Raw genomic sequence first — 26,093 nt, forward strand, 5'->3', positions numbered from 1 at the left:
GCAGTGGGGGAGGTCCAGGTTGGATATTAGGAAACACTATTTCACTAGGAGGGTGGTGAAGCACTGGAATGTGTTACCTAGGGAGGTGGTGGAGTCTCCTTCCTTGAAGGTTTTTAAGGCCTGGCTTGACAAAGCCCTGGCTGGGATGATTTAGTTGGGAATTGGTCCTGCTTTGAGCAGGGGGTTGGACTAGATGACCTCCTGAGGTCCCTTCCAACCCTGATATTCTATGATTCTATGATTTGTGTGTGTCCCACGTCTCATCTCTCCAGCAGGCTCCTGCGCCACACAGCATCTGCTTTATCCACTGACTGGCTACTACTCCAAAAATCATAATCAGAAAAGAATCTGTCAGCAGTGGGAATTGAACCAGCTCCCAGTAACACAGTTCTATCTGCATTCATAGATGTTTAAAGCCAGAAATGACCATTAGATCATCTAATCTGACCACCTGCGTAAAACAGGCCACAGCAACTCATCCAGTTTCTACTTTGCTTCTCCTTTAGAGCTCCTCTCCTTTGCTAACATAGCTTTACCATGCGTATTTATTTTATTTTACATGATTTGAAAGTGCCTGTCCAAGACTTGGAAGACTTTGGATACATTAAAAATGCAACCATGCAAACAAGAATAAATTCAGTGGTCTTTTAACCTCCACAACAGAAATATTGAACCAAAAAATGAAAATCAAGCCCCAACAATACCCTTCTCAGACCACAAATTCCAGTCCTGCTTGTGCTCCTTCCTCCCTGAACTCCTTGGAAAATAGATGTTCTTTGCAGCATGCCCTGAAGATCAACAGATTTGGGCTCTATTGGGTCATGGGTAGAACGGAATTCCAGTGTCAGGCCATTTTCCATAAAAGTCCCTTATCAGAAGCCACTTCTCTTACTATTTTTACTACTATTTTTATAGTCTTATACATAGAAACCCCACACTCTGTTAGGGGATATCTTTTCACGATGATGGTACCACAGGCTCAGAAAGGTTATCTGTGTAAAAAAAAATATATATTTTTAGATACTTTTCCACAGTTTATTCATGGTGAGAAGTGGTACATTCTTTTTGAAGGAGGGTCTAAAAAGAAATGAGTGTTTTCCTTAGAACCAGAAACGCAATAATTAATTAAGAAAAACAGAGCAAGTTTGTGAGAGGCCTCTGAACATTTGATCTTGCTTTGTTCTTAATTATTTCATGGCCCAGATTTTGCAGCAAAATGGTTAAGAGTGTGCTTAAAGTCCTAGTGAATTCAGTGGGGCTTAAAATAAGTATTTTGCTGAATAGGGTTGGACATAAGCACCAGCCTAAGGTTAAGCACACGCTTTAGTGATTTGGGCCAGAGAGCAATTCTCTGTTTTTAATCCTGTTAAAAGGAGTTTGACTACCCATATTTTGTACTTCAGGTTGAGTCCAAGATGAGTCCTATGACAAGGAAGAAAAAATATCGTAAGCTAAGGTGATGTGTGACATGCAGTTTTAGTGCACACAACTGTATTTATCTTCTAGAAAAAGCGCTACATAATTTTCCTTGCTTGCCAAAAATAATGAAATTTCTAAACAAAATTAAATTTGTTTCAAATCTCGCAGTAACCTTTGAGAGAGACACGTTAACACAGCCCAGGATTGGAAGTCAGGATGCCATCATCCTGATTTTCCTGCGAATACACAGCTCCCATTATAGCTGGCTGAAATATGGGTGCTCTGCACCTCTGAAAATCAGGACCTTTTATTCTATTCCCTGTCATGGTGGCCCTTCTTTATGACCCGTGGTGGTGGTACAGCATAGATGCCGCATTCCCAGATTCCTTCTTTCTAGAATGGGGATTATAATCCTTACCTATCTCACAGCAATATTCATTAATATTTGCAAAGCATTTTGAAATCTTAGTGCCCCCTGTCCAATCAAAGAGCAAATACTTTCTTTTGAAAATAGTTTGTCAAGAGAAAAGCTCTGAAGAGACTGAGCTTGGTAAGACTTGAGCAGAACAGTAAAGCTTTGACTGTATATATTGGATACATGATGTCTCAAAATTGTACTGTTATCATAGGAATAGAGAGAATCACTATTGATAGTGGAATATAGAGGCTATAATTGCAATATGTATGTATTGTTATATGTTTAGGTACTGAAGTGACCTTATTGGTAGTTTGGTGGTTCTAAATGTTAGGTAACCACCCTCTCCACTGCTAACCAAAACAAATACTGAGGTATTTTGAGTCAAATGTTTCTTTACTACTTGAGCTGGATGAAAGATTAACTTTTTTTTGTACATAGCTTTTACCCGCCCAGTCTGTTTTCCTGTTGGGGAAATGAATTTGCATTTGTCAGTCCTCCTACTTGCTGCTCATTGAAAGTAGATTAGCAGTGAATCACAGGTTGTTGTTTTCAGGAGGTTGCTGCTGCTGTACTTAGTTGAATAGCAGGAAATCCTTAAGTGCAACAGAACTCCAATATTCAGTTTATAGTCCATATTTGGAAATATTTCCTTATCATTACTGGTAGTGTGTTGTAATGAAAATGAAAATTAATTTCCTTGGGCCCAATGACAAGGCAGTGAGTAAGGTCGTTTTACTTAGTCCTCCCTGAGTTCAGACAAACAACTCCCTGAGAACTCATTTGTACTCTGTGCCTGTTTTGACTAGAGAAAAGGTGTGTTTTTTTTTTTTTTTAAATAATGTTGCTAACAAAAGGGGTCTTTGGAATCAACACCTAGAAGAGATACAGTTTTCCGCCACCACAACTTTGTTAGCTGATTGTAGTTTAATGAAGGGTATGTCATGTAGATAAGGAAAAGCAGGTGAGAGTATGTTGAGTATTTACAAACCTCAACTTTTTTGTAGGCTAGATGTAGGATGATAACACTTTTCACCTAGATTTAGCTGCTCATGGTTGATACAGTTAGCTGACATGACTGTGACAGTGTTAAACTGTGGCTACTCTAGGTATTGAGGTATGTTTTAAATCCTGGTATCTAACTCAATGTTTTTTAAAAGCACCTTTTTTCCTAGTTTAGATAAGACCCCCTGTTACACTTGGATAGACAGAATATATGTAGTTCTAGGAGTCTGTCTGAATGTAAGGGGATCTAAGTTACATTATCTTACAGATCCCCTCTTAATTTGGCCCATTGTTTCAGATGCTTACTAAAGTTTTTCTAAAATCTAAGCCCATGTCTACACTCCCACTTATGTTGGCAAAACTTATGTCACTCGGGGGTATGAAAAAAAACCACACTCCTAAGTGACATAAATTTCCCCAGCCTAAGTGGCAGTGTGCTCAGCGCTATTGCTGCTCGTGGAGGTGGTTTTGTTATGTTGATGGGAAAGCTCTCTCCTGTTGGCATAGAGTGGCCACATGACCCATCTTACAGCGGTGCAGCTACATCCGTATAGCTGTGCCACTGTAAGCTCACTAGTGTAGACATGGCCTTACTCACAGAACAGTTATTTTTTCCATGCTGAACACAACAGACGGGCATTTGGATAAATTTAACTGGTTAAATTCCTAGCTCTTTTCTAGGCTCTCATTCTCAGTATTCTGAGAATTCCCAGTGTCTCCATTAACAGAGCTGCAATGTCTGGTGGATTGAATGCTCTATCTAATAGGTCTTTTTCATCTCTCATTTCTACATGTCTATGAATACCTTCTGCAGATTTTTTTCAGAATCTTAGAGTTCAGCTATTGGGAGTGTCTACTATTTTGATATATTAGCTATGGCCAGACGAGTCATGGAGCTATATCTGGTTTTAACTGTAAGTGGTTATAATGGGCGACTTATTATGGACATTCCACAGGGAGGGCAAGAATTACTTAAAATGGCCAAAACATTTGAGTGCTTTTCATTTTTAAATAGTAAAGCCTGTTCTGAGAAAACTAATTTTACTATGCATTGCTTGGTGTTCACTCAGATAGAACAAATGTAATTCATTCTCTGTCTAGCTCAAGATAGTAAAACTCATGTGAACCTGGTTACAGATAGCTTAATACATATTGGAAAATAATGACAAACTAAAGGTTTGTAGATTCATAGATTCCAAGGGACCATGGTGATCATCTACTCTGATCTCCTGTCTAACATAAGCATAGAACTTCCCCAAAATAATTCCTAGAGCAGATCTTTTAGAAAAACATCCTATCTTGATTTAAAAATTGTCAGTGATGGAGAATCCACCACGACCCTTGGTATGTTGTTCCAGTAGTTAGTTACCCTCACAGTCATAAGCGTATGCCTTATTTCCAGTCTGTATTTGTCTAGCTTCAACTTCCAGCCATTGGATTGTGTTATACGTTTATCTACTAGATTGAAGAACACATTACTCAATATTTGTTCCCCATGTAGATACTTATAGAGTATCTGGGTAATAGGGGAAATAAGTAAAGTAAATGAACGTTTAAGGATAAAGGAAATGGTAGTGAACTAATCCTTTCATTACTGTGTACTGAAGTTTTGGGTTTCATTTTCCCTTCTGTTAAATTTAGATGGTTGTAAAAACACATTCCTAAGATATCAGTAAGGACTTGTATGGAAATATTATCAAGCAAGGAAAAGTGTATGTGTTAAGCATCTGATTTGTTATACCTGACTATAAAAGGTGCAACTTAAAAGTAGAAGGGGAAACAAAATTAGAGGCTTCGAAGGATGGTACTATTGTGAAACATGAATTATGTAGGGATATAATTTTTTTTTGTACTGGTCAGTGTCCCACAAGGGAGCTTTTGAAAAGTTTTACTGATCTGCGAACTAAACTTGTGGGTAACAATACCTGAGCAGTTAATATTTCCCAGGTCACCAGAATAAGATTAATTCTTAATGGGTCTGATTCAGAGTTCACTGAAGTCAGTGGGAATCTTTCCGTTGACTTCAATGGACTTTGGATCAGGTCCTATATCTTTTATTGCACTCAAAAATGCGAAATCATATTTTTCAATAGTATAGAGCAGTGGTGGGCAACTTGCTGCCGCAGGCCGCACTCAGCCCATCAGGATAATCCGCTGGCGGGCCGCCAGACAGTGTTTACATTGACTGTTCACAGGCACAACCGGCCACAGCTCCCGGTGGCTGCAATTGGCCGTTTCTGGCCAATGGAAGCTGCGGGAAGCGGTGGCCAGCATGTCCCTTTGGCCCGCGCCACTTCCTGCAACTCCCATTGGCCGGAAACGGGGAACCATGGCCACTGGGAGCTGCGGACAGCCGTGCATGCAGACGGTCAATGTAAACTCTGTCTTGTGGCCCACCAGCAGATTACCCTGACGGGCCGCAGGTTGCCCACCACTGGTATAGTCTTATTATCTATCCCAGGCAGTTTGCAAAATGTTGCTCCACAATTGACATGTCCACATTAGTCCATCAAGGTGGGATTTTTCTTGTCTGCATACTGCTCTGAGACTTAATACAACAAAGATTTTAGATCAATGTTTTTTTCCAGTTTCTGGATTGTCATGCAGCTATGATAGTGGATTTTTAAGCCTTTGTAGAAAGAAACATTGAGTTGGTGAAGATCAAGTTTTAATAAGTTTGATATACATGAAGATTTGAAGTCTGTGCAAGAAAAGAGTAGATGCAAAAGAATGTGCAGAGCGAAAAGGTGAGCAACACAAATACCAAATTCGGCACAAGTGGCAAATGACAGTGCAGAGACACACCTTTCTTCAGGGTGGATAATGCAAGCTGACTTTTTTCTCCCTCAGTTTCATCTTTAGAATATTCATGGACAGGCATTGCTAAAGCTAAGACAGAAGTGGTAACCTTTTAGTGTAGGGGCTGATTTCATATTTTAGAAGCTGCCTCTGGTGTCTGGGTAATTGCTTCTCCTCCCCCGTGTCTCGCTAGCATGTCACATCACCTCATGCTGCTGACTCTTTGATTGCTTCATCCATTGTAGCTGACCCTGCCCACTGCCTTTTGGTGTGAATCATGTAGTTATTTGTGGCTTTTGTGGGTTTGGTTTGGTTTTGGTCTCCTGCCTCTGTCTCTCTTAAAGAAGATTTGAACAATTTAGAGAGGGGAGGGCTGGTTTTCATTTTCTGAAGCTCTTAATTTGCCTTTTCCTTGCTAGTTTCATAGATAGCACTTTGCATTTTTTTAAAAAATACAGCACTAGGCAGCATTGTTTTGGTGCTCAATTTTGCTCTGTTATGTTTGTCATTGGTCAAGCAACTGTATAACAGTAAAGGTAATGTGGTTTCTTCTTCAGAAGAGCTGATGCTTCGTTGTTGTATATAGTGGTGATAACTGGGTTTCTGAAGTTAATTGTTTTACTGGACTGTGTGCTTTTACATTTGAATGACTCCCTCAGCATAACTCTGTTTCACTCCTCTTTGCCTTTTCCCTTCTATCCCGCCTGTCTTCTTTGAAACTGCAGTTGGCATATCTAATTTCAGGAGAAAGTTGGGATCAAGTGACAAAATTTATTACACTGAGAGCACTGTGGAAGCTATGATTTGAAGCGAGAAACTATTTCTCAATATTGTCCTTACACACAGGTGTGTAATGTAAGTGATATGGCTCCATGATTTGAGTGCAGTCTTGACTGCTTACATCAGCAGAGAATTAGGCCCGTGATCTCTAGGAATCAGGAGCGCCAATGCGTACTGGCTTGCATTAATGAGTCTTTATTGACCATTTAATAAAGGGCCATAGTTGTCACAGGAACAGGCATTCCCTATCCTCAGGTCTACATACATAAGCATTGCATTTTAAAACCAAAAGAGCAGAAAGGGGTTTCAAAAGTTTTCCCCACTAAAATGTGAGAGACCCAGTAGTCTGAATAACTCATTTTAATGTGTAGTACTGTAGGCATATGTTTGTTAAAATTGTGGAAGAAAATCAGAAGTTTTTGTGTTCAATACAAGAGGCTCCAATTTGTCTATTGTTTTCTCTTAGCAACAATGTCCATCTAGTAAATATCCCCCTTGACTTTCAGAGCAGCTAAAAACTAACTTTTAAAATTTCATAAATACAGTTTGCAGAAATGGTAGTGGCTGGGAAGAATATTTGCATTGTCTGGTTCAAATGCCATTTAATTTGATGAGTGATAGAAAATAGTACCATCTAATGCAGTTGTTCAGACAGTTTATCTTTAATGAGACTGGTAACCTCAGTCCAGTTCTTGCTGGAGAGCTGTCCACATCAAGAAAACTACCACTGCAACTCTCACTAATTTACCCTGTTGCTGGCAGCCTCTCCAAGAGATGTCAAGTATCGAATGGGCTTGGAGACTATAGTGTCCCCAGAATATAAGAAGCGTATTTGAGAAAGATATCATGTGCTCATGCTATGCTTGTTGAGTGAATAGATGTCTTCAGTTTTCAGTGTTTATAACACCTTTTCATAAGCATGAATTCCCGTTAAAAGATTGAAATAAAAAAATATTCAAAACAAAACACGAGGTTTGAGAGAAGGATCTGAGGTCATGGTTATTCTCTCTAGCCATGTACTTATAATGGCCCTATCAATGTCATTTCTGAACGTTTCACAATATTAATGGATTTTATCCTTACAACATTTCTGTGCTGTGAGGTAGGACAGTATTACCACCACTTTATAGATAAGGAATTGAGGCACAAGGTAGATTAAGTGACTTGCCCAAGGTCCCACAGGAAGTCTGTGGCTGAGCCAGGATTTGAACCTACATTTCCTGAGTCTAAGTCCAAGGCCAGTGTCCCATCCACTAGATCATCTTTCCCACTTCCCTCCGCCACCCACACCTTCAGTGTAAATAGCTATTTTGTGTAAGTAGCAATGGGGCTCTAATTATCATGTAGTGACTCAGGACTCAACTCCATGCTTGCTGTCAGTTGGTAGCTACCCACAAGATCTAATGCTACCTTAAGTTCTTCTGGCCTTTCTGAATTGGATCTCATCAGAATCTCTGAAGTCTGGAGATGATGCAGTGCTCTGAATATGAGAGACAGGCTTTGTGTGCTCATTTCTCTCTTGCTAGGAAATGCTACCAATTTTCCTGAGGGTCAGTTTCATTAGAAGGCAGTCGTTCTCCAGTTGCTTTATCGTTCCATCTTTCCTCTTCTGGCTTCCTATAGCAAGTGGTTCCATCTCACAGACACTATGATGCTCCAGTATGCTTTGGTTTCATCAAAATTTCGGTGTCCATGTTAACACTGAAGAATAATAGTTTTGGGGCAGGGGGCTTTGCATGGCCATTTGTGTAGCAGAAACTGTGCTATGTGGAGGTTTTCACCAGTGGAGCAGTGATTTCAGGAATTTGGCTGGGGACTGACAGATTTAAATCCAGCCATACAACTGATTTGAGAGTAGACTGAAGAGGTAGTAATTGGTGCTTAGTTTTTCTAATTGGACTGTGAAAGGAAAGATTTTAGATTTAAAAGCGTGGACAGGGTATGGATTAAGCAATTTTTACTAGTAGTAAATGTAAAGTTTCATGTTGATCAGATTATGGTGATGTCTCTAAACCATAATCTTTGATATCAATTTTTCCAGAGTAATAGACATGTTGAAAAGGGCTTAGGGCTTTGGGTTTCTCAGCCAGAAGGCTTTAAGCAAAATATGACTAGTTGGTTTAAATGCTGTTCTTTGTAGTTCCATAAACCTAATGCAACTCTGATGGCACTTCAGGAATTGAATGATTCCATTCTGTAAAAGGCATGATCTTGGGTGGATTAATGGCTCTTTTATGGGCATTTCCAAGAAATGTGGGTGGCACCTTTTCAAAACATTTTGATTGATATAGTGAGATCAGTGAATGCAGTGTTCAGCCAAAATTCTGAGTAGGCCTTCCTTTGATTTTCCACCCCACCCTCTGCCCGCATCAGTTGTTTTATAAAAGGCCAGATTTAAATATTTGCTTGCCTCTTCCCAAATGTGTGGGGTGGGTGTGTGGGTGTGGGTGTACACACACGTGGAAATTTAGGGCACAACTCTGAAAGGTGCTGTGCACTTCCTGCAAGACCTCTGTGCTCCTTCATCTCTCACTCATGGGAATCAAAGGAGTTGATTAGGATTAGGCCCTTAGTTGAGAGGATGGTTTGGGGATGATTTTGTTTACAGTGCTGGAACTGTCTACTTGAATGTGACTATCGCAATGTAAGCAAAATGTGTTCTAAACTTTAGTCTGAAGGAAGAATTAATTGCAAAATAGAGTGGGTGGGAGGGAAAGGCAAATGGGATTTTGGAAATGGACACTTGCAACAGTAATTCTCCCCTTTTCTTGGTTGTTTTATGCTATATTATGACAGTAATGGCAAGCTTCTTATCTGTTAAATAGCTTTCTCTGAGATCACTAACTTACTAATCAGGAGCTCTTCTGTATTTTCTTATTTTAGAACTACTCTCAATTAGAATCAACCATTCTATTTATAGTCTAGTGCTTTAGTGCCAAAATTGTTATCTCCTTTTTCCAGGCTTAATGAAATCAAGTGACTGAGACTCCCTGTTTTGGTAATGTCTGCATAGGAGCACGGAGAAAACAAATGAACAGGAAACAAAATTATATTGTTATTTTAGCCAACCAGGAGTACTAGACTTGCAAATGATGAATACCCGGCTGGTACAACCGAAAAGTCTTTATACCTTAACTAAAGTTTAATCCATTTTGAGCCTGGGTTAACAATACACCGCTACCTCGATATAACGTGACCTGATATAACACGAATTCGGATATAATGCGGTAAAGCAGTGGTCCGGGGGGCGGGGCTGCACACTCCGCTGGATCAAAGCAAGTTCAATATAATGCGGTTTCACCTATAAAACGGTAAGATTTTTTTGGCTCCCGAGGACAGCGTTATATCGAGGTAGAGGTGTACAGTCAGTGCCAAAATTCCTAAAGGATCAAAAGGCTGTTTTTTCCATATCTTGGATCATTCCTGGAAATAATTTGATCACTGATATCACTCTGTGTTCTGCTCTGTAGAGGTAATTGGAATTGTTCAGTTTGAATGTGTGCATATACTGAACTTCAGTAGTAAAATCACCTGGTCTATGTTTCCCTTTCACTGTCTTTGTCAATAGAGAACTGTAGTGAAACTCTTACAATGTGTATGGACACAATAGGAATACAGTACACTTATATTTAATCAAGACTTCCACCTATCGGCGGAGTGACTTGAAACGGCATATAATTAATAGAAATGGCTAGAGAATTTGTAGATCAGTTTTCTGACTTTTGGAAAACTTGCTACCATGAGAGAGAGAGAGAGAGAGAGCGAGAGAGTATGCGCACCTGGTGGTAATGGTGTAAGAGAGGATAACCTCTTGTATTTTTTATTTGTCTGGTATTTATCTGTAGTTAATAAAGATTATGATAGGTTAACTGAACAGATAGCAGGTCTCATTGGGAAAAAAATCAAAGGAGATAAAATACTGATAAAAAATTCAGAAGTAAACCTCTACCCCGATATAATGTGACCCGATATAACACGAATTCGGATATAATGCGGTAAAGCAGCGCTCCGGGGGGACGGGGCTGCACACTCCGGCGAATCAAAGCAAGTTCAATATAACGCGGTTTCACCTATAACACAGTAAGATTTTTTTGGCTCCTGAGGATAGTGTTATATCGGGGTAGAGGTGTAGCTACGGGATTGTAAAATCTGCTGTATTGCTGGTTCATCAGTATCCCCACTGTGTAGGTATAAATACAAGAATAATGTGTGTGTAAGTGCCACATGGGCAGTGCCGTAACAAGGGCGAGGTGAGTGAGGCACTTGCCTCGGGCACACAAAGCCAGGGGGGCGCAGAAAGCGATGGAGAGAGGAAAAAAAAAAGCTGCTGGCAGGCACAGAGATATTTATAACCCAGGTGATCTCCCCCCCGACCCCACCTGCCGCCCCCCATGCCTCCCCCGAGTGTCCCCTGGCTAGGGTTACCATATGTCCGGATTTTCCCGGACATGTCCGGCTTTTTGGGCCTCAAATCCCCGTCCGGGAGGAAATCCCAAAAAGCCAGACATGTCCGGGAAAATAGGGAGGGAGGGGCCGGCAATGCTCGGCCGGGGGCCGGAGCCGCTGGGGCCGGTAGTGCTCGGCTGGGGGCCGGCGCCCCAGGGCCCGAGCCGGCTGGGAGACGCCGGGGCCAGAGCCTCTTGGCTTGGGCCAGCCGGCCGCCAGAGGGAGCCGCTCAGCCGGGGAGGCCAGACTGGGCCGCGCCTCCTCGTGCCCCCGCCCCAGCCCCAGCTTGCCTGCTGCCTGCCTGCTTCAGGCTTCCCGCGAATCAAATGTTCGCAGGAAGCAGCGGAGTTAGGGCGGGGCCGGGAAGGGGCAGGGCTGGGGGCGGGGAAGGGGTGGGGCCGGGTCCCATGGAGTGTCCTCTTTTTGGACACTTAAAATATGGTAACCCTACCCCCAGCCCCCACTTGCTTCCCCCCACCCCCTTCCCGGCCCCGGAGCAGAGCAGCTCCATGCTGCCTCCCTGCCGCAGGGTCCTAGTGCCCTACATCTTGACTGCCAGGGCAGACTGACTCTGAGTCTGCCCTTCCCCCTCAGACCCTTTCATTTTCCAATGGGACCCTCCAGCAGCACAGCCCCTGCTCCCGCCTGCAGTCACCGCTCCTGCCCCATGCTGGGCAAGGAGGCAGCCTCATTCCCAGCGAAGTTACAGTCAGGGGCAACAGCAGGGGAGGAGACGCACGCAGCACCCGCCGGCACCCACCACGGGGGAGGCGAGGGTGATTCCTGGACCTGAGAGGGGCCCTAGGAACACATGCAGTGACAGTGGTGGGGGTGAGTGTGCTGCCGGGGAGAGGCGGGAAAGGGGAGCTCCTCCCCCAGAGCTTGCTGCTGCCGGCAGGGAAAGGGCTGGTGGGGAGTCCTCTTCTCTGTCCCCTGTCCCGGAGCAGCCTGCCTGCACCCCAAACTCATCCCCAGTCCTGCCTCACCCCAGAGCCCACACCCCCAGTAGAGCTTTCAGCCCCGCACCCTCAACCCTCTGCCTGAGCCCCTCCAGCACCCCAAACACCTTATCCCCAGTCCCAGCCAGAGCCCTTACCCACCACACCCCAACCCTCTGCCCCAGCCCTGAGCCCCTCCCACACCCCAAACCTCCCATTCCCAGCCCCAGACAGAGCCCTCACCTTCCACCTACTCTCGCCCTGAGCCCCTCCCACACTCCAAACCCCTCATCTGCAGCCACAACCCACTGCCCTCACTCCTGCACCCCCTCCCATCCCCAAACTCCCTCCCAGAGCCTACACCCCAATCCCCTGCTCCAGCATAGGGCCTGCACCCCAGACCTCCTCCCTCACCCAAACTTCCTCCCAGAGCCTTGGGCGGGGGAGAGGGGGGGTCTACAAAATTTCTACAAACCTGCCACCCCTGAATCTGCCCTGCAAACCTGAACTCCCAGCACTCTCAGGACACATGCTGATCCCTAGTGGCCATTGCTGATATGCAGCACCTCCCTCCTCTCTTAACCTGTGAGTCCCTCTCTGGATTGGAACTGGACTGGAACCAAAGACCATCTTGGAAGCAACATTACCAGCCCAAGAACTCAAAAATCATGAGTTGACCCCCCAAAATCACAGGCTCTACTGCCGCCACTTCATTCATTCTTCGGCAGCAGTTCGGCAGCAGTTCGGCAGCAGGCCCTTCCGTCTGAGAGGGACTGAGGGACACGCCGCCGAATTGCTGCTGAAGAGCCGGCCCGGGGGAAGGGCGCAATTTTAAATTCTTGCCTCGGGTGCAAAAATACCTAGTTATGGCTCTGCACATGGGCATAGTCCAAAATGCACAGTTAAAATATTACTATCCACATAGTATTGTAAAACCCTACTACTTGCTGCACAGCAGGTACATTTCTAGCAAAGAGACAATTCAATTAAAAGTCAACAAGACCGCATGCCATCTTCACAAGCTGCCTAATTGTGTGTGTGTGACAGGTCAGATAAAAAAAAAGGCATGTCCATGGATTTTCTAAAAAAAAAAAAAAAAAAAAAGGGCATTACAGTATATGTCCAAAGATCAGTCATTGATTCGGGTATTTGTCAGAGGAGGCTGACTCAAAATCCCTTTTTGAAGCAAAAGGATTATACACAGAGCCGGCTTTAGGAAGTGTGGGGCCTGATTCGAACAGTTTTGACGGGGCCCCAGCAAGGATGACTGAAAAAAGAAAAAACACGTAAAAAAACATCTGGGGCTTGTACTCACCGGGCGGCACTCGTAGTCTTCGGCGGTTTGTCCTTCACTCACTCCGGGTCTTTGGTGGCACTGAAGGACCTGCTGCCGAAGTGCTGCCGAAGACCCAGAGCGAGTGAAGGACCCACCGCTGAAGTGTCGCCGAAGACCCGGAGCGCTGCCGGGTGAGTAAAAATTAAAAAGGAGCCTCTAGCCAGGGAAGGGATTCTCGGCCACTTGCCCCCACCCCGGCAGCCCTGCCACTGGGCGCGGGGCCCTCTTAGGCGCGGGGCCCGATTCGGGGGAATTGGTGGAATTGGCCTAAAGCCGGCCCTGATTATACAAACAAACAAGAAAGTAGCTTTTCAGGAAGGAGCCATCAGCACAGAATGCTTCCTCCCAGGTCTCTCTCTTTCTTTTGGGGAATGGCAGAGCTTATACACTGCTTTATTTCCCAGCATGCTTTTACCCAGCCCAGGAGGACTAGAACATGACTGCTAGGAGAAAAGAACACTTCCTAACAGCCCTGCTCCCCTGGATCTGAGAGAGCTGAGCTGGCTTTGCTCACCTCCGCTGTGGGGAGTTCCAGCTCATGGAACGCCAGCCCTAAAACCACTCGGCAGAATGGGGTGGGATTTTGGTCTTTTTAACCAGCCCCCAGACTGCTTCCTAGCAACCATGTCCTACCCCTCAGTGACCACATTCCCTGTCCCGCACGTATTTAAGACGCAAACCTGGAATGACTGTGTGCTGGTCTAGGAGGATTCCCTCACAGCCTGAAAAGGCCTAAACACCGCCTTGCAGTGATTTCCACATGTGAGGAACTTCTCCTGAAAACACCTTTCTGAATGTCCTAAACAGTTCTTCTTTACCAGCTTGTCAATATGGCATGTTAATGGGCCTGAAGGAGATGACCTGGAAAGGTATTTGCCTTGTGATTGAAAACTCCCTCAGAGTCTGATCATTTGCAGTTGGGGAGTTTCATGATCCATTTTTTATTATTTTTATAGTAAGAAAAATCTCTCCATAAACTAAGGAAGTTGCCTTTTTGAGGGGATGATTTCTAGATTATGTATTATCCAAGTGTCAATACTCAGTTCTATTAAATGGGTTTTAAAAGTAAGATAGTTGGCAATCAAATTTTGACGCCTGGCTTATCTTATCTTTCTAGGTGTCTGCTCATTTGTCATTTTCACCATTTCTTTTTGGCAAAGATTTGCATTTCTTCAATCTTAAAACTTTCTTGTGCCATCCATACATATTACATTTAGAGAGGTACATGGATGGCATCTCTCCTCTTGACTTACTTTATTTTTATATATTTGTTTTGGGCAGGACTCTAGTCAGCCAGTGGTAAATCTATTAATGCATGGACAAGTACATGAGGGTTAGTTGCCTGTAGCCAGCATGGTTCTCTGCTATGATTCACTCCTTGTTTTGCCAATAGAATGGTTTCTGTTATTTGTTGGTGAGTGGGTAGCATATCCTCCCCTACTAAGTCTCTCTAACTTTACAATATGAAGTTTTTGGATTTGTTTACATATAAGGGAGGTGTCTTTCCCATGAATTTCACATTGCCTCTCATTTTCTGGGGGAATAAAAAGTTTCTTTGAGTAACTTTGTGCTCTGTTTCAGTACATGTTACTATGGCAATGACTGCAGGGACTACAACATCCTTTCCCATGAGCAACCACACCCGGGAGAGAGTGACTGTGGCCAAACTTACACTGGAGAACTTCTATAGCAACCTAATTTTACAGCATGAAGAGAGAGAAACCAGGTACTGTGGCTGGGTTCTTTCACACCTTTAACTTTTTATTTATACTGGCCTTGTGTGGTGTTTCTACAGACCAAGTGTGTGCTTTAAAGTCATTTTAGTCCCTGCACAAAGTTTTTCTTAGAAAGTTGTATTGATTTCTAACCAAATTTATTAACCATTTGAGGGTACATTCTTTTGAGGGTGTATATATATCTCGGCACTAAGGCCTTGTTTGGGCTAACATATTTGTTAAAATCTCTCACTGTTGCACTAGTGTTAGTGGTACTAATTGCAGAAGCACTAATATAGACCCAACCAACTTCATTTTAACCTCCATATCATCCATCCCTAGTTTCCAGCTACATCACAATGTAAAGCTACTGATTAAAGTGTCAAAATACCAAGTCTTAATTTATTGAAACATAGTATTCATTATAATAAAATATTTGTTTCTGTGGTAACAGATTTTTTTTTATTGAGGTTATACAACCAAAGAACAGGTTTTAATATCTGTTGAGCTGCTTCTTATTTAGTTGGTACTCTATTAATTGGGCCTCTCACTCCCAGTTGGGAGGATAGATTGTCCACTGGGGAGTCCTATTTAGGAGATTCTGCTATATTTCTCAAAATGGGAAAAAGGCTTGATTTTTAACTAGAGAAGGGCTCAAAATGAAACCCTAGAACTTAACATGCTAGCACTCATTGTTCAAAATCTTTACTCACATGTATGGTCCCATTCACTTCAAAAGGCTCATACTTGCACCCTCATCACTTTATTCCCATGTATCTAGGATTTGGACCTTTAGACACCAATCCTGCAAACCCTATGCACATATATAAACTTACCCATGTGACCCATTGACATCAACAGGTCTGGTCACATGTGAGTAAAGGCACAAGTGAGTATGTTCGTAAGTGTTTGCAGGATTGGGGCCTTAGATGGCTCTTTGGGGCAAAGACTTGTCATCTTTTATGTGAAATGCTATGTAGACATCTGGTGTTGTCAAAATATAATAACTAACATATGCTGACTGGGGCAAATCGTCATGTATGCCTTTGTGTGGAACTTCCACTGTAGTCAATGGGAACTCTGTGACTAGAGAGCTGACAGACATAGGTACACGGTGTTCGCAACAAAACAAATCCGTTGTTTTTATACAGGATATCTTTTCCAAGAAATGGGTTCGTTGAGCAGTCTAAAATTGCAAATTTTTGATATTACACTTCCATTCTCCAGTTTGTATCAAGGATAAAGAGGGGAGATATCCCATCTCCTAGAACTGGAAGGGACCTTGAAAGGTCATCGAGTCCAGCCCCCTGCCTTCACTAGCAGGACCAATTTTGATTTTGCCCCAGATCCCTAAGTGGCCCCCTCAAGGATTGAACTCACAACTCTGGGTTTAGCAGAGCATCAGACCGGGTTTAGCAGGAATTTTTGTACTGTCTGTGAAGGAAAGGAATTTTTGTACTGTCTGATGTATTTTTCTTTTCTTTTCTTTTCTTTTCTTTTCTTTTCTTTTTTTTTAAATGTGTACTTGTATGTCTACCTGTGCAGGCAGAAAAAGCTAGAAGTGGCCATGGAAGAAGAAGGTCTGGCAGATGAAGAGGTAATATCAATTGAAATACATTTGAAGGCCTTATCTTTCATGGATACTGTTCAAAGCTGGTGTTCGATGAGTATATGGTTGACTGTTATCAGTCATAGAATCATAGAATATCAGGGTTGGAAGGGACCTCAAGAGATCATCTAGTCCAACCCCCTGATCAAAGCAGCACCAATTCCTACCTAAATCATCCCAGCCAGGGCTTTGTCAAGCCGGGCCTTAAAAACCTCCAAGGAAGGAGACTCCACCACCTCCCTAGGTAACGCATTCCAGTGCTTCACCACCCTCCTAGTGAAATAGTGTTTCCTAATATCCAACCTGGACCTCCCCCACTGCAACTTGAGACCATTGCTCCTTGTTCTGTCATCTGCCACCACTGAGAACAGCCGAGCTCCATCCTCTTTGGAACCCCCCTTCAGGTAGTTGAAGGCTGCTATCAAATCCCACCTCATTCTTCTCTTCTGGAGACTAAACATTCCCAGTTCCCTCAACCTCTCCTCATAAGTCATGTGCTCCAGACCCCTAATCATTTTTGTTGCCCTCCGTTGGACTCTTTCCAATTTTTCCACATCCTTCTTGTAGTGTGGGGCCCAAAACTGGACACAGTATTCCAGATGAGGCCTCACCAATGTCGAATAAAGGGGAATGATCACGTTCCTCGATCTGCTGGCAATGCCCCTACTTATACAGCCCAAAATGCCATTAGCCTTCTTGGCAACAAGAGCACACTGTTGACTCATATCCAGCTTCTCGTCCACTGTGACCCCTAGGTTCTTTTCTGATGAACTGCTACCTAGCCATTCGGTCCCTAGTCTGTAGCAGTGCATGGGATTCTTCCGTCCTAAGTGCAGGACTCTGCACTTGTCCTTGTTGAACCTCATCAGGGTTTTTTTGGCCCAATCCTCTAATTTGTCTAGGTCCCTCTGTATCTGATCCCTACCCTCTAGTGTATCTACCACGCCTCCTAGTTTAGTGTCATCTGCAAACTTGCTGAGAGTGCAGTCCACACCATCCTCCAGATCATTAATAAAGATATTAAACAAAACCGGCCCCAGGACAGACCCTTGGGGCACTCCGCTTGAAACCGGCTGCCAACTAGACATGGAGCCATTGATCACTACCCGTTGAGCCTGACAATCTAGCCAGCTTTCTATCCACCTTACAGTCCATTCATCCAGCCCATACTTCCTTAACTTGTCAGCAAGAATACTGTGGGAGACTGTATCAAAAGCTTTGCTAAAGTCAAGGAATAACACATCCACTGCTTTTCCCTCATCCACAGAGCCAGTTATCTCATCATAGAAGGCAATTAGTTTAGTCAGGCACGACTTCCCCTTCGTGAATCCACAGTCTTATTATCTAATATGATACGGAGATTTTTTTTTATTATATAAGTTTTGCTGTTGTAAACAAACAGCATATTTTAGTGTTTAGCCATTAATAAGCTTTACATTTTTTTAATAAAAAAAGTTGCTCACACCCCTGTTCAGTATTTATGATCCAATATGATAGAGGCACCCAAGAATAATGTAACATAACACTTGTTTTTTGGAGTACAAATCTGTTTGAAATTCAGTTAGGAGTTGGGAAGGAAAGAAAAAAGGGCCAGAAACACTTGGATGATACAGCCAGAAGACAAAATACACAGAAGAGAGGATCTAGGTTATGGGCCCTGATTCAGCAAGGTGTTTAACTATGTACCCAACTTCAAGCATGTGCCTAGTTCCACTGAAGTCAATGGGAGTTGCACGTACTCACCCGAGGGCTGAATTTGCCACAGTGGCTTTATATTTTAACTGAACCAAACCTTTGTTTTTTAAAACACTAGGCCTAGCTTTTCCTTCCCTTGCACCAGCTTTATAGCAGTAAAGGAGTTAACCCTGCTTCACAGCAATGTAAATAAGAAAAGTATCACACCCACTGGATCTTTCAACATTTCCTCCATTAAATTGCCATGCTGTGGTCATTCACATCATTGTTTCTTGTATTGCACTTTATGTGATGCAATAAGAATACAATAAAATCTATCTCAAACAGTTCTTGTATTGGTGCATTTAACATAACATCTCTCTTTAGAGAGAGAGTAGAGAGCAAGTGAGCATATAATGCCATCTTGTGGCTTTAAATGATAATAAAAATATAGTATAAAAATGTATGACTTCATTGCCTGACCCTGATGGGTCTCAGCGTCTTTAAAACTCCTGTTAACATCACTGGAAGGTGAGGTGCTCAGCATTTCTCAGAATGAAGCCCTTTGACACTTTCATATATTAAAATATATTGGGACTTGCAATGACCATCCAGTTGCCTGCCTAATACAAATAGATTTTGGTGTAGATGGTAAATATTGATCTCTGCTGCCCAGCAGGCTACCCATGGCTGCCTTTTGCCTTTTCTCCCCCTGTCCAAGTCATGGAATCTGTGCTTTTGCTTTTCTTGACCTTTCCCACCTGTCCAGCCCCCAAAGTAGAATTGTCTTCTGGGCCAGTGGATTTTACCCAGTGACATCTGTAGCGGATTCCGACCTCTTGTGTGTGAATGGTCAAGTTTTGAAGACTCGCTGGAAAAAATACTTTGAAATGCCATCAGTTGGTATCTGTCCTCCCACTCATACCCAACCTCAAGAGTTGTAATTGGGTTTATTTAGGTCATTGCACAGTGGTATGTACTTTAAGCAAAGTCTCTTTCCTCTCTCTCATGTATAGTGGAAACCAGTAACTAAACTTCCCCTCAGACTTGTCTGTGTAAATTTTTTTTTTAAACTGTCTCTCTTTATGCAAGTAGCACAAAAAACACACAACTGGGGCTGGAGTACAAGTGCAGTAAGAGCTGGGCAAGAATCTGTTTTCCTGTCCTGTGGAAGATTTTGAAAACATTTTCTGTCCTGAATCCGGATGAAAAGTTGAAATCTCAAATATTTTTGTAAACTGAAAATAAAAAAAAAAACCCATTTGTTTTGGGTCAGTTGAAATATGCTTCATTTATTTCAAAATGTTTTGTTTCAATTTCAACTATTTAATTTTTTTTAGTATAACTAGTTTGTATTGCAAATCAGAAAAAAAACATTTTGAACAGGAAAACCAGAATTTTCCATTTTTAAGATGATGAAACTAAAAATTTTCAAGTAAAAAACAAAAACAAAACCATTTTAACAGACTTTTTCCTGCAAAAAGTATTGGTTTTGATGAATCAATACTTTCTGACCAAAAAAAATTTCATTGAAAAATTCCCCACCATCTCTATAATTGTTCATAAAATACCAAAGTTATTATCGTAAAAAAGGAGAACTGAAGCAATTTTAATTTTTTTTTTTTTTTTTTTTTGTGTGGAAACCAATCTCTAATTACTAGGATGAGTTCTTCCTAGGGGGGACAGAATATTCACACCTGCTTTTTGTGGGGTTTCTTGCACCTTCCTCTGAAGCATCTGATGCAAGTCATGTGAAAAACAGAATATTGGACTAGATAGACCAGAGATCTGATGGAGAATTACATTTCCTATGGTCTAAAACTTTTTTTCTAAAATATAGTTTTATATATTCAAAATATTTTCAGTTATGTATGTTACTTAACTTACAATAAACTTTGTAATTATCACGTGATATGTTTCCTTAGAAAAAACTACGTCGGTCACAGCATGCACGCAAAGAAACAGAATTCCTGCGACTGAAGAGGACTAGGCTTGGCTTAGATGACTTTGAATCGCTGAAAGTTATAGGAAGAGGAGCATTTGGGGAAGTATGTGCCCTTTTTTCCTGGAAGTGGGTTAAGCTAAATCAGAAAAAGTTATATTTATTCTGGAATAAGAGTGTCCACATAGGGAGCTATGTCAGAAAATTTGCAAGTGTAGACAAGCCCTTAAGGTTTTACTGTACAAATTAGCATTCTTGATCTAAAGAACGTGATATTTGATTTGACTATGAATTTGTCAAAATACTGATCATCCCAAAGAGAGATCTAAAATCTATTGATCACTAAAGTTAAAAAGACAACTTCTGATTTGGTGTAAAAGTGTATAATATGGATTATGTCATGTTAAGTATCAGAGGGGTAGCCGTGTTAATCTGGATCTCTAAAAAGCAACAAAGAGTCCTGTGGCACCTTATAGACTAATAGAAGTATTGGAGCAAAAACGTTCGTGGGTGAATACCCACTTTGTCAGATGCATGTGGTGGAAATTTCCAGAGGCAGGTATAAATATGCAGGCAAGAATCAGTCTAGATGTCACATTTTTCTTTCTTTCATCTTCCTGATTTTAAAATCAAATGCATCTTTTAAGTGCCAACAGTTTTCAGTCCTCCAAGATATTACAGTTAACAATTTTGTGAGGTATATTAGAATGATGGTTTTCTATTTAATTTTAGGTACGCCTCGTCCAGAAGAAAGATACGGGTCATATTTATGCAATGAAGATATTGAGAAAAGCTGATATGCTGGAAAAAGAGCAGGTATGTGGAATGGAATGCTCCTAGGTTTATAGTAAATACTTTTTGTGTTTCTGTTGCTTATACTAGGAAATTACTGAGATTATAAATTCGTTGGGACAGGGACCATTAGTTTGTCCTGTGTTTGTTCTGCACCTAGCACAGTGGGCTCCTAGTCCATGACTAGTTCTCCTAGGCACTATGGTAATACAAATAATAATAAAGGTTAGAAAATAAGGTAGTATAATGGCATTTTGAAAAGTCTTGTATTTATAAGCTCCTGGGAGCAGGGACAATGCCCTTTTTCTTCAGTTTTTATAGTACAATAGGGCCTTTCATTTTCAGTTTTTATTTTATTTAATTTTTCCTGGGAATTTATCAGTGTTTATTACCACAACAACAAAAACAGGTGAAAATCAGTGCAAAAAAGTATTAATATTTTTTCTGGGTAAATATCGGGTTTATTTTGGTGGACGGAAAGACAGGAGAAAAAAGTATTCAGTAGATTAATGCTTTGAATTCTGTATATCAATGTGGTTTGCTGCAGAACTAAAATGGAACTCAAAACACAATGTCACCTTTTGAGTTTAATAAAACAATATATCTCTAGTCCCCAAATAAAATTGCTTATTTGAATAAACAGTTTACTGTTGAAGACTTAGAACTATTAGCCTATAAATATTTACATTTTAATAATTGGGCCACACCATTTGCAACACATACACTCAACTTCATCCTTTTCTCCTACTTATTTAAAACTTAAAAAAAATTAATCACGATTAAAAAAAATTAATTGCGATTTAATCACTGTTTTAATCACACTGTTAAACAATAGAATACCAATTGAAATTTAGTAAATATTTTTGGATGTTTTTCTACATTTTCAAATGTATTGATTTCAGTTATAACAGAATACAAAGTGTACAGTGCTCACTTTATATTACTTTTGATTACAAATATTTGCACTGTAAAAATGACAAAAGGAATAGTATATTTCAATTTGCCTCATACAAGTACTATAGTGCAATCTCTTTATCATGAACGTGCAACTTACAAATGTAGATTTTGTTTGTTTGTTACATAACTGTATTCCATAACAAAACAATGCAACGTTTAGAGCCTACAAGTCCACTCACACTACTACTTTCAGCCAGTCGCTAAGAGAAACAAGTTTGTTTACATTTACGGGAGATAATGCTGCCCTGCTTCTTATTTACAATCTCCCCTGAAAGTGAAAAAAGGCGTTTTCATGGCACTTTTGTAGCTGGCATTGCGAGGTATTTACATGCCAGATATGCTAAACATTCATATGCCTCTTCATGCTTCGACCACCATTCCAGAGGACGTGTTTCCATGATGATGATGCTTGTTTAAAAAAAAATGCGTTAATTAAATTTGTATCGGGGGTAGTCGTGTTAGTCTGTATCTACAAAAACAACAAGGAGTCTGGTGGCATCTTAAAGACTAACAGATTTATTTGGGCATAAGCTTTCGTGGGTAAAAACCTCACTTCTTCAGATGCATAGAGTGAAAGTTACAGATGCAGGCATTATATACTGACACATGGAGAGCAGGGAGTTACTTCGCAAGTGGAGAACCAGTGTTGACAGGGCCAACTCAATCCAGGTGGATGTAGTCCACTCCCAATAATGGATGAGGAGGTGTCAATTCCAGGACAGAAAAGCTGCTTCTGTAATGAGCCAGCCACTCCCAGTCCCTATTCAAGCCCAGATTAATGGTGTTAAATTTGCAAATGAATTTTAGTTCTGCTGTTTCTCTTTGAAGTCTGTTTCTGAAGTTTTTTTGTTCAATGATAGTGACTTTTAAATCTGTAATAGAATGACCAGGGAGATTGAAGTGTTCACTTACTGGCTTATGTATGTTACCATTCCTGATGTCCGATTTGTGTCCATTTATTCTTTTGCGGAGGGACTGTCCGGTTTGGCCAATGTACATGGCAGAGGGGCATTGCTGGCACATGATGGCATATATAACATTAGTGGATGTACAGGTGAATGAGCTCTTGATGGTGTGGCTGATGTGGTTGGGTCCTCTGATGGTGTGGCCAGAGTAGATATGGGGACAGAGTAGGCAACGAGGTTTGCTACAGGGATTGGTTCCTGGGTTGGTGTTTCTGTGGTGTGGTGTGTAGTTGCTGGTGAGTATTTGCTTCAGGTTGGGGGGTTGTCTGTAAGCGAGGACTGGCCTGCCTCCCAAGGTCTGTGAGAGTGAAGGATCATTTTCCAGGATAGGTTGTAGATCGTGGATAATGCGCTGGAGAGGTTTTAGCTGGGGGCTGTATGTGATGGCTAGTGGTGTTCTGTTATTGTCCTTGTTGGGCCTGTCCTGTAGTAGGTGATTTCTGGGTACCCGTCTTGCTCTGTCAATCTGTTTCCTCACTTCCCTAGGTGGGTATTGTAGTTTTACGAATGCTTGATAAAGATTTTGTACGTGTTTGTCTCTGTCTGAGGGGTTGGAGCAAATTCGGTTGTATCTTAGGGCTTGGCTGTAGACAATGGATCGTGTGATGTCTTGGATGGAAGCTGGAGGCATGTAGGTACGTATAGCGGTCAGTAGGTTTCCGGTATAAGGTGGTGTTTATGTGACCATCACTTATTTGCACTGTAGTGTCCAGGAAGTGGATCTCTTGTGTGGACTGGTCCAGGCTGAGGTTGATGGTGGGGTGGAAATTGTTGAAGTCCAGGTGGAATTCTTCAAGGGCCTCCTTTCCTTGTGTCCATATGATGAAGATGTCATCAATGTAGCACAAGTAGAGGAGGGGCACTAGGGGACGAGAGCTGAGGAAACGTTCTAAGTCAGCCATAAAAATGTTGGCATACTGTGGGGCTATGCGGGTACCCATAGCGGTGCCACTGACTTGAAGGTATAAGTTGTCCCCAAATCTGAAGTGGTTGTGGGTGAGGACAAAGTCACAAAGCTCAGCCACCAGGCGTGCTGTGGCCTCATCGGGGATACTGTTCCTGACAGCTTGTAGTCCATCCTCATGTGGAATATTGGTATAAAGTGCTTCTACATCCATGGTGGCCAGGATGGTGTTTTCAGGAAGAACACCAATGCATTGTAGTTTCCTCAGGAAGTCGGTGGTGTCTCGAAGATAGCTGGTAGCGTAGGGTCTGAGGAGAGAGTCCAAATAGCCAGATAATCCTGCTGTAAGAGTGCCAATGCCTGAGATGATGGGGCGTCTAGGGTTTCCGGGTTTATGGATCTTGGGTAGCAGATAGAATACCCCTGGTCGGGGTTCTGAGGGGGTGTCCATGTAGATTTGTTCCCGTACTGTAGCTGGGAATTTCTTGAGCAGATGGTGTAGTTTCTTTGGGGAATCAGTGGGATCAGAGGATAGTGGCCTGTAGAATGTGGTCTTGGAGAGTTGCCTGGCAGCCTCCTGTTCATAATCCGACCTGTTCATTATGACTACACCACCTCCTTTGTCAGCCCCTTTGATGATAATGTCAGAGTTGTTTCTGAGGCTGTGGATGGCATTGCGTTCTGTACGGCTGAGGTTACGGGACAAGTGATGTTGTTTGTCCACAATTTCGGCCTGTGCACGTCTGTGGAAGCACTCTATGTAGAGGTCCAGTCTGTCATTTCGACTGTCAGGAGAAGTCCACGCAGAGTTCTTCTTCTTGTAGTGTTGGTAGGAGGATTCCTGTGGGTCAGTGCACTGTCCAGTGGTGCGTTGAAAATATTCCTTGAGTCGGAGACGACGAAAGTAGGCTTCCAGATCACCTCAGAACTGCATCGTGTTTGTGGGGATGGTGGGACAGAAAGAGAGTCCCCGAGATAGGACAGACTCTTCTGCTGGGCTAAGTGAGTGGTTGAAAAGATTGACAATGTTGTTAGATGAGTTGAGGGTACCACTGTTGTAGCCCCCTGTGGCAGGTAGGAGTTTAGATAGCTTACTGTCCTTTTTTCTCTGTAGAGAAGTGAAGTGTGCATTGTAAATGGCTTGTCTCATTTTTGTAAAGTCCAGCCATGTGGAAGTTTGTGTGGAAGGTTGGTATTGTATGAGGGTCTCCAGTTCTGAGAGCTCATTCTTGATCTTCTCCTGTCTGCTGTACAGGATGCCGATCAGGTGGTTCCTCAGTTTATGGTGAGAGTGTGCCACACTCTCTCAAAGAGTCAGTGTAGTATGTTGATTGCAATGGATTTTTTACCTTCAGTCCATTTGGTATGATGTCCATCTGTTTGCATTTGGAGAGGAAGATGATGTCTGTCTGTATCTGTGCAAGTTTTTTGTGCACAAATTAAATTTGTGACTGAACTCCTTGGAGGAGAATTGTATGTCTCCTGCTCCATGGTTTTACACGCATTCTGACATCTATTTTGTGTTATGGTAGTCTCTGACGATGACCCAGCATATGTTGTTTGATTTAAGAACACTTTCGCTGCAGATTTGACAAAACATAGAGCGGGTTCCGATATCAGATTTCTAAAGATAGCTACAGCACTCAAACCAAGGTTTAAGAATCTGAAGTGCCTTCCAAAATCTGAGAGGGATGAGGTGTGGAGCATGCTTTTAGAAGTCTTAAAAGAGCAACACTCCGATGCAGAAACTACAGTACCTGAACCACCAAAAAAGAAAATCAACCTTCAGTTGGTGGCATCTGACTCAGATGATGAAAATGATCATGCGTCGATCCGCACTGCTTTGGATCGTTATAGAGCGGAATCCATTGTCAGCATGGACGCATGTCCTCTGGAATGGCGGTTGACGCATGAAGGGACATAAGAATCTTTAGCAGATCTGGCATGTAAATATCTTGCAACACTGGCTAGAACAATGCCATGTGAATGCCTGTTCTCACTTTCAGGTGACATTGTAAACAAGAAGAGGATAGGATTATCTCCTGCAAATGTAAACAAACTTGTTTGAGTGATTGGCTGAACAAGAAGTAGGACTGAATGGACTTGTAGGCTCTAAAGTTTTGCATTGTTTTATTTTTGAATGCAGTTATTTTTTGTACATAATTCTACATTTGTAAGTTGAATTTTCATGATAAAGAGATTTCACTACAATATTTGTATTAGGTGAATTGAAAAATATTATTTTTTACCGTACAAATATTTGTAATCAAAAATAAAGAAAAGTGAGCACTGTACACTTTGTATTCTGTGTTGTAATTGAAATCAATATATTTGAAAATGTAGAAGGCATCCAAAAATATGTAAATAATTCTATTGTTTAACAGCATGATTATTCAT

The 26,093-nt window shown here is 42.1% G+C and overlaps 1 protein-coding gene across 1 annotated transcript in view; it reads left to right on the forward strand.

Annotated features, from left to right (window-relative positions):
• STK38L (serine/threonine kinase 38 like) overlaps window positions 1-26,093 on the forward strand; it is a 66,517-nt gene that overhangs the window by 22,329 nt on the left and 18,095 nt on the right. Inside the window, exons 2-5 of the mRNA XM_034783056.1 lie at window positions 14,720-14,864; window positions 16,399-16,450; window positions 20,062-20,184; window positions 20,811-20,894. Coding sequence (XP_034638947.1) covers window positions 14,720-14,864; window positions 16,399-16,450; window positions 20,062-20,184; window positions 20,811-20,894 — 404 coding nt within the window. The remainder of the gene's footprint in view (window positions 1-14,719; window positions 14,865-16,398; window positions 16,451-20,061; window positions 20,185-20,810; window positions 20,895-26,093) is intronic.

The sequence above is a fragment of the Trachemys scripta genome, chromosome 1 (genome assembly GCF_013100865.1).
Source record: "Trachemys scripta elegans isolate TJP31775 chromosome 1, CAS_Tse_1.0, whole genome shotgun sequence".
NCBI classification, from domain to species: domain Eukaryota; kingdom Metazoa; phylum Chordata; order Testudines; family Emydidae; genus Trachemys; species Trachemys scripta.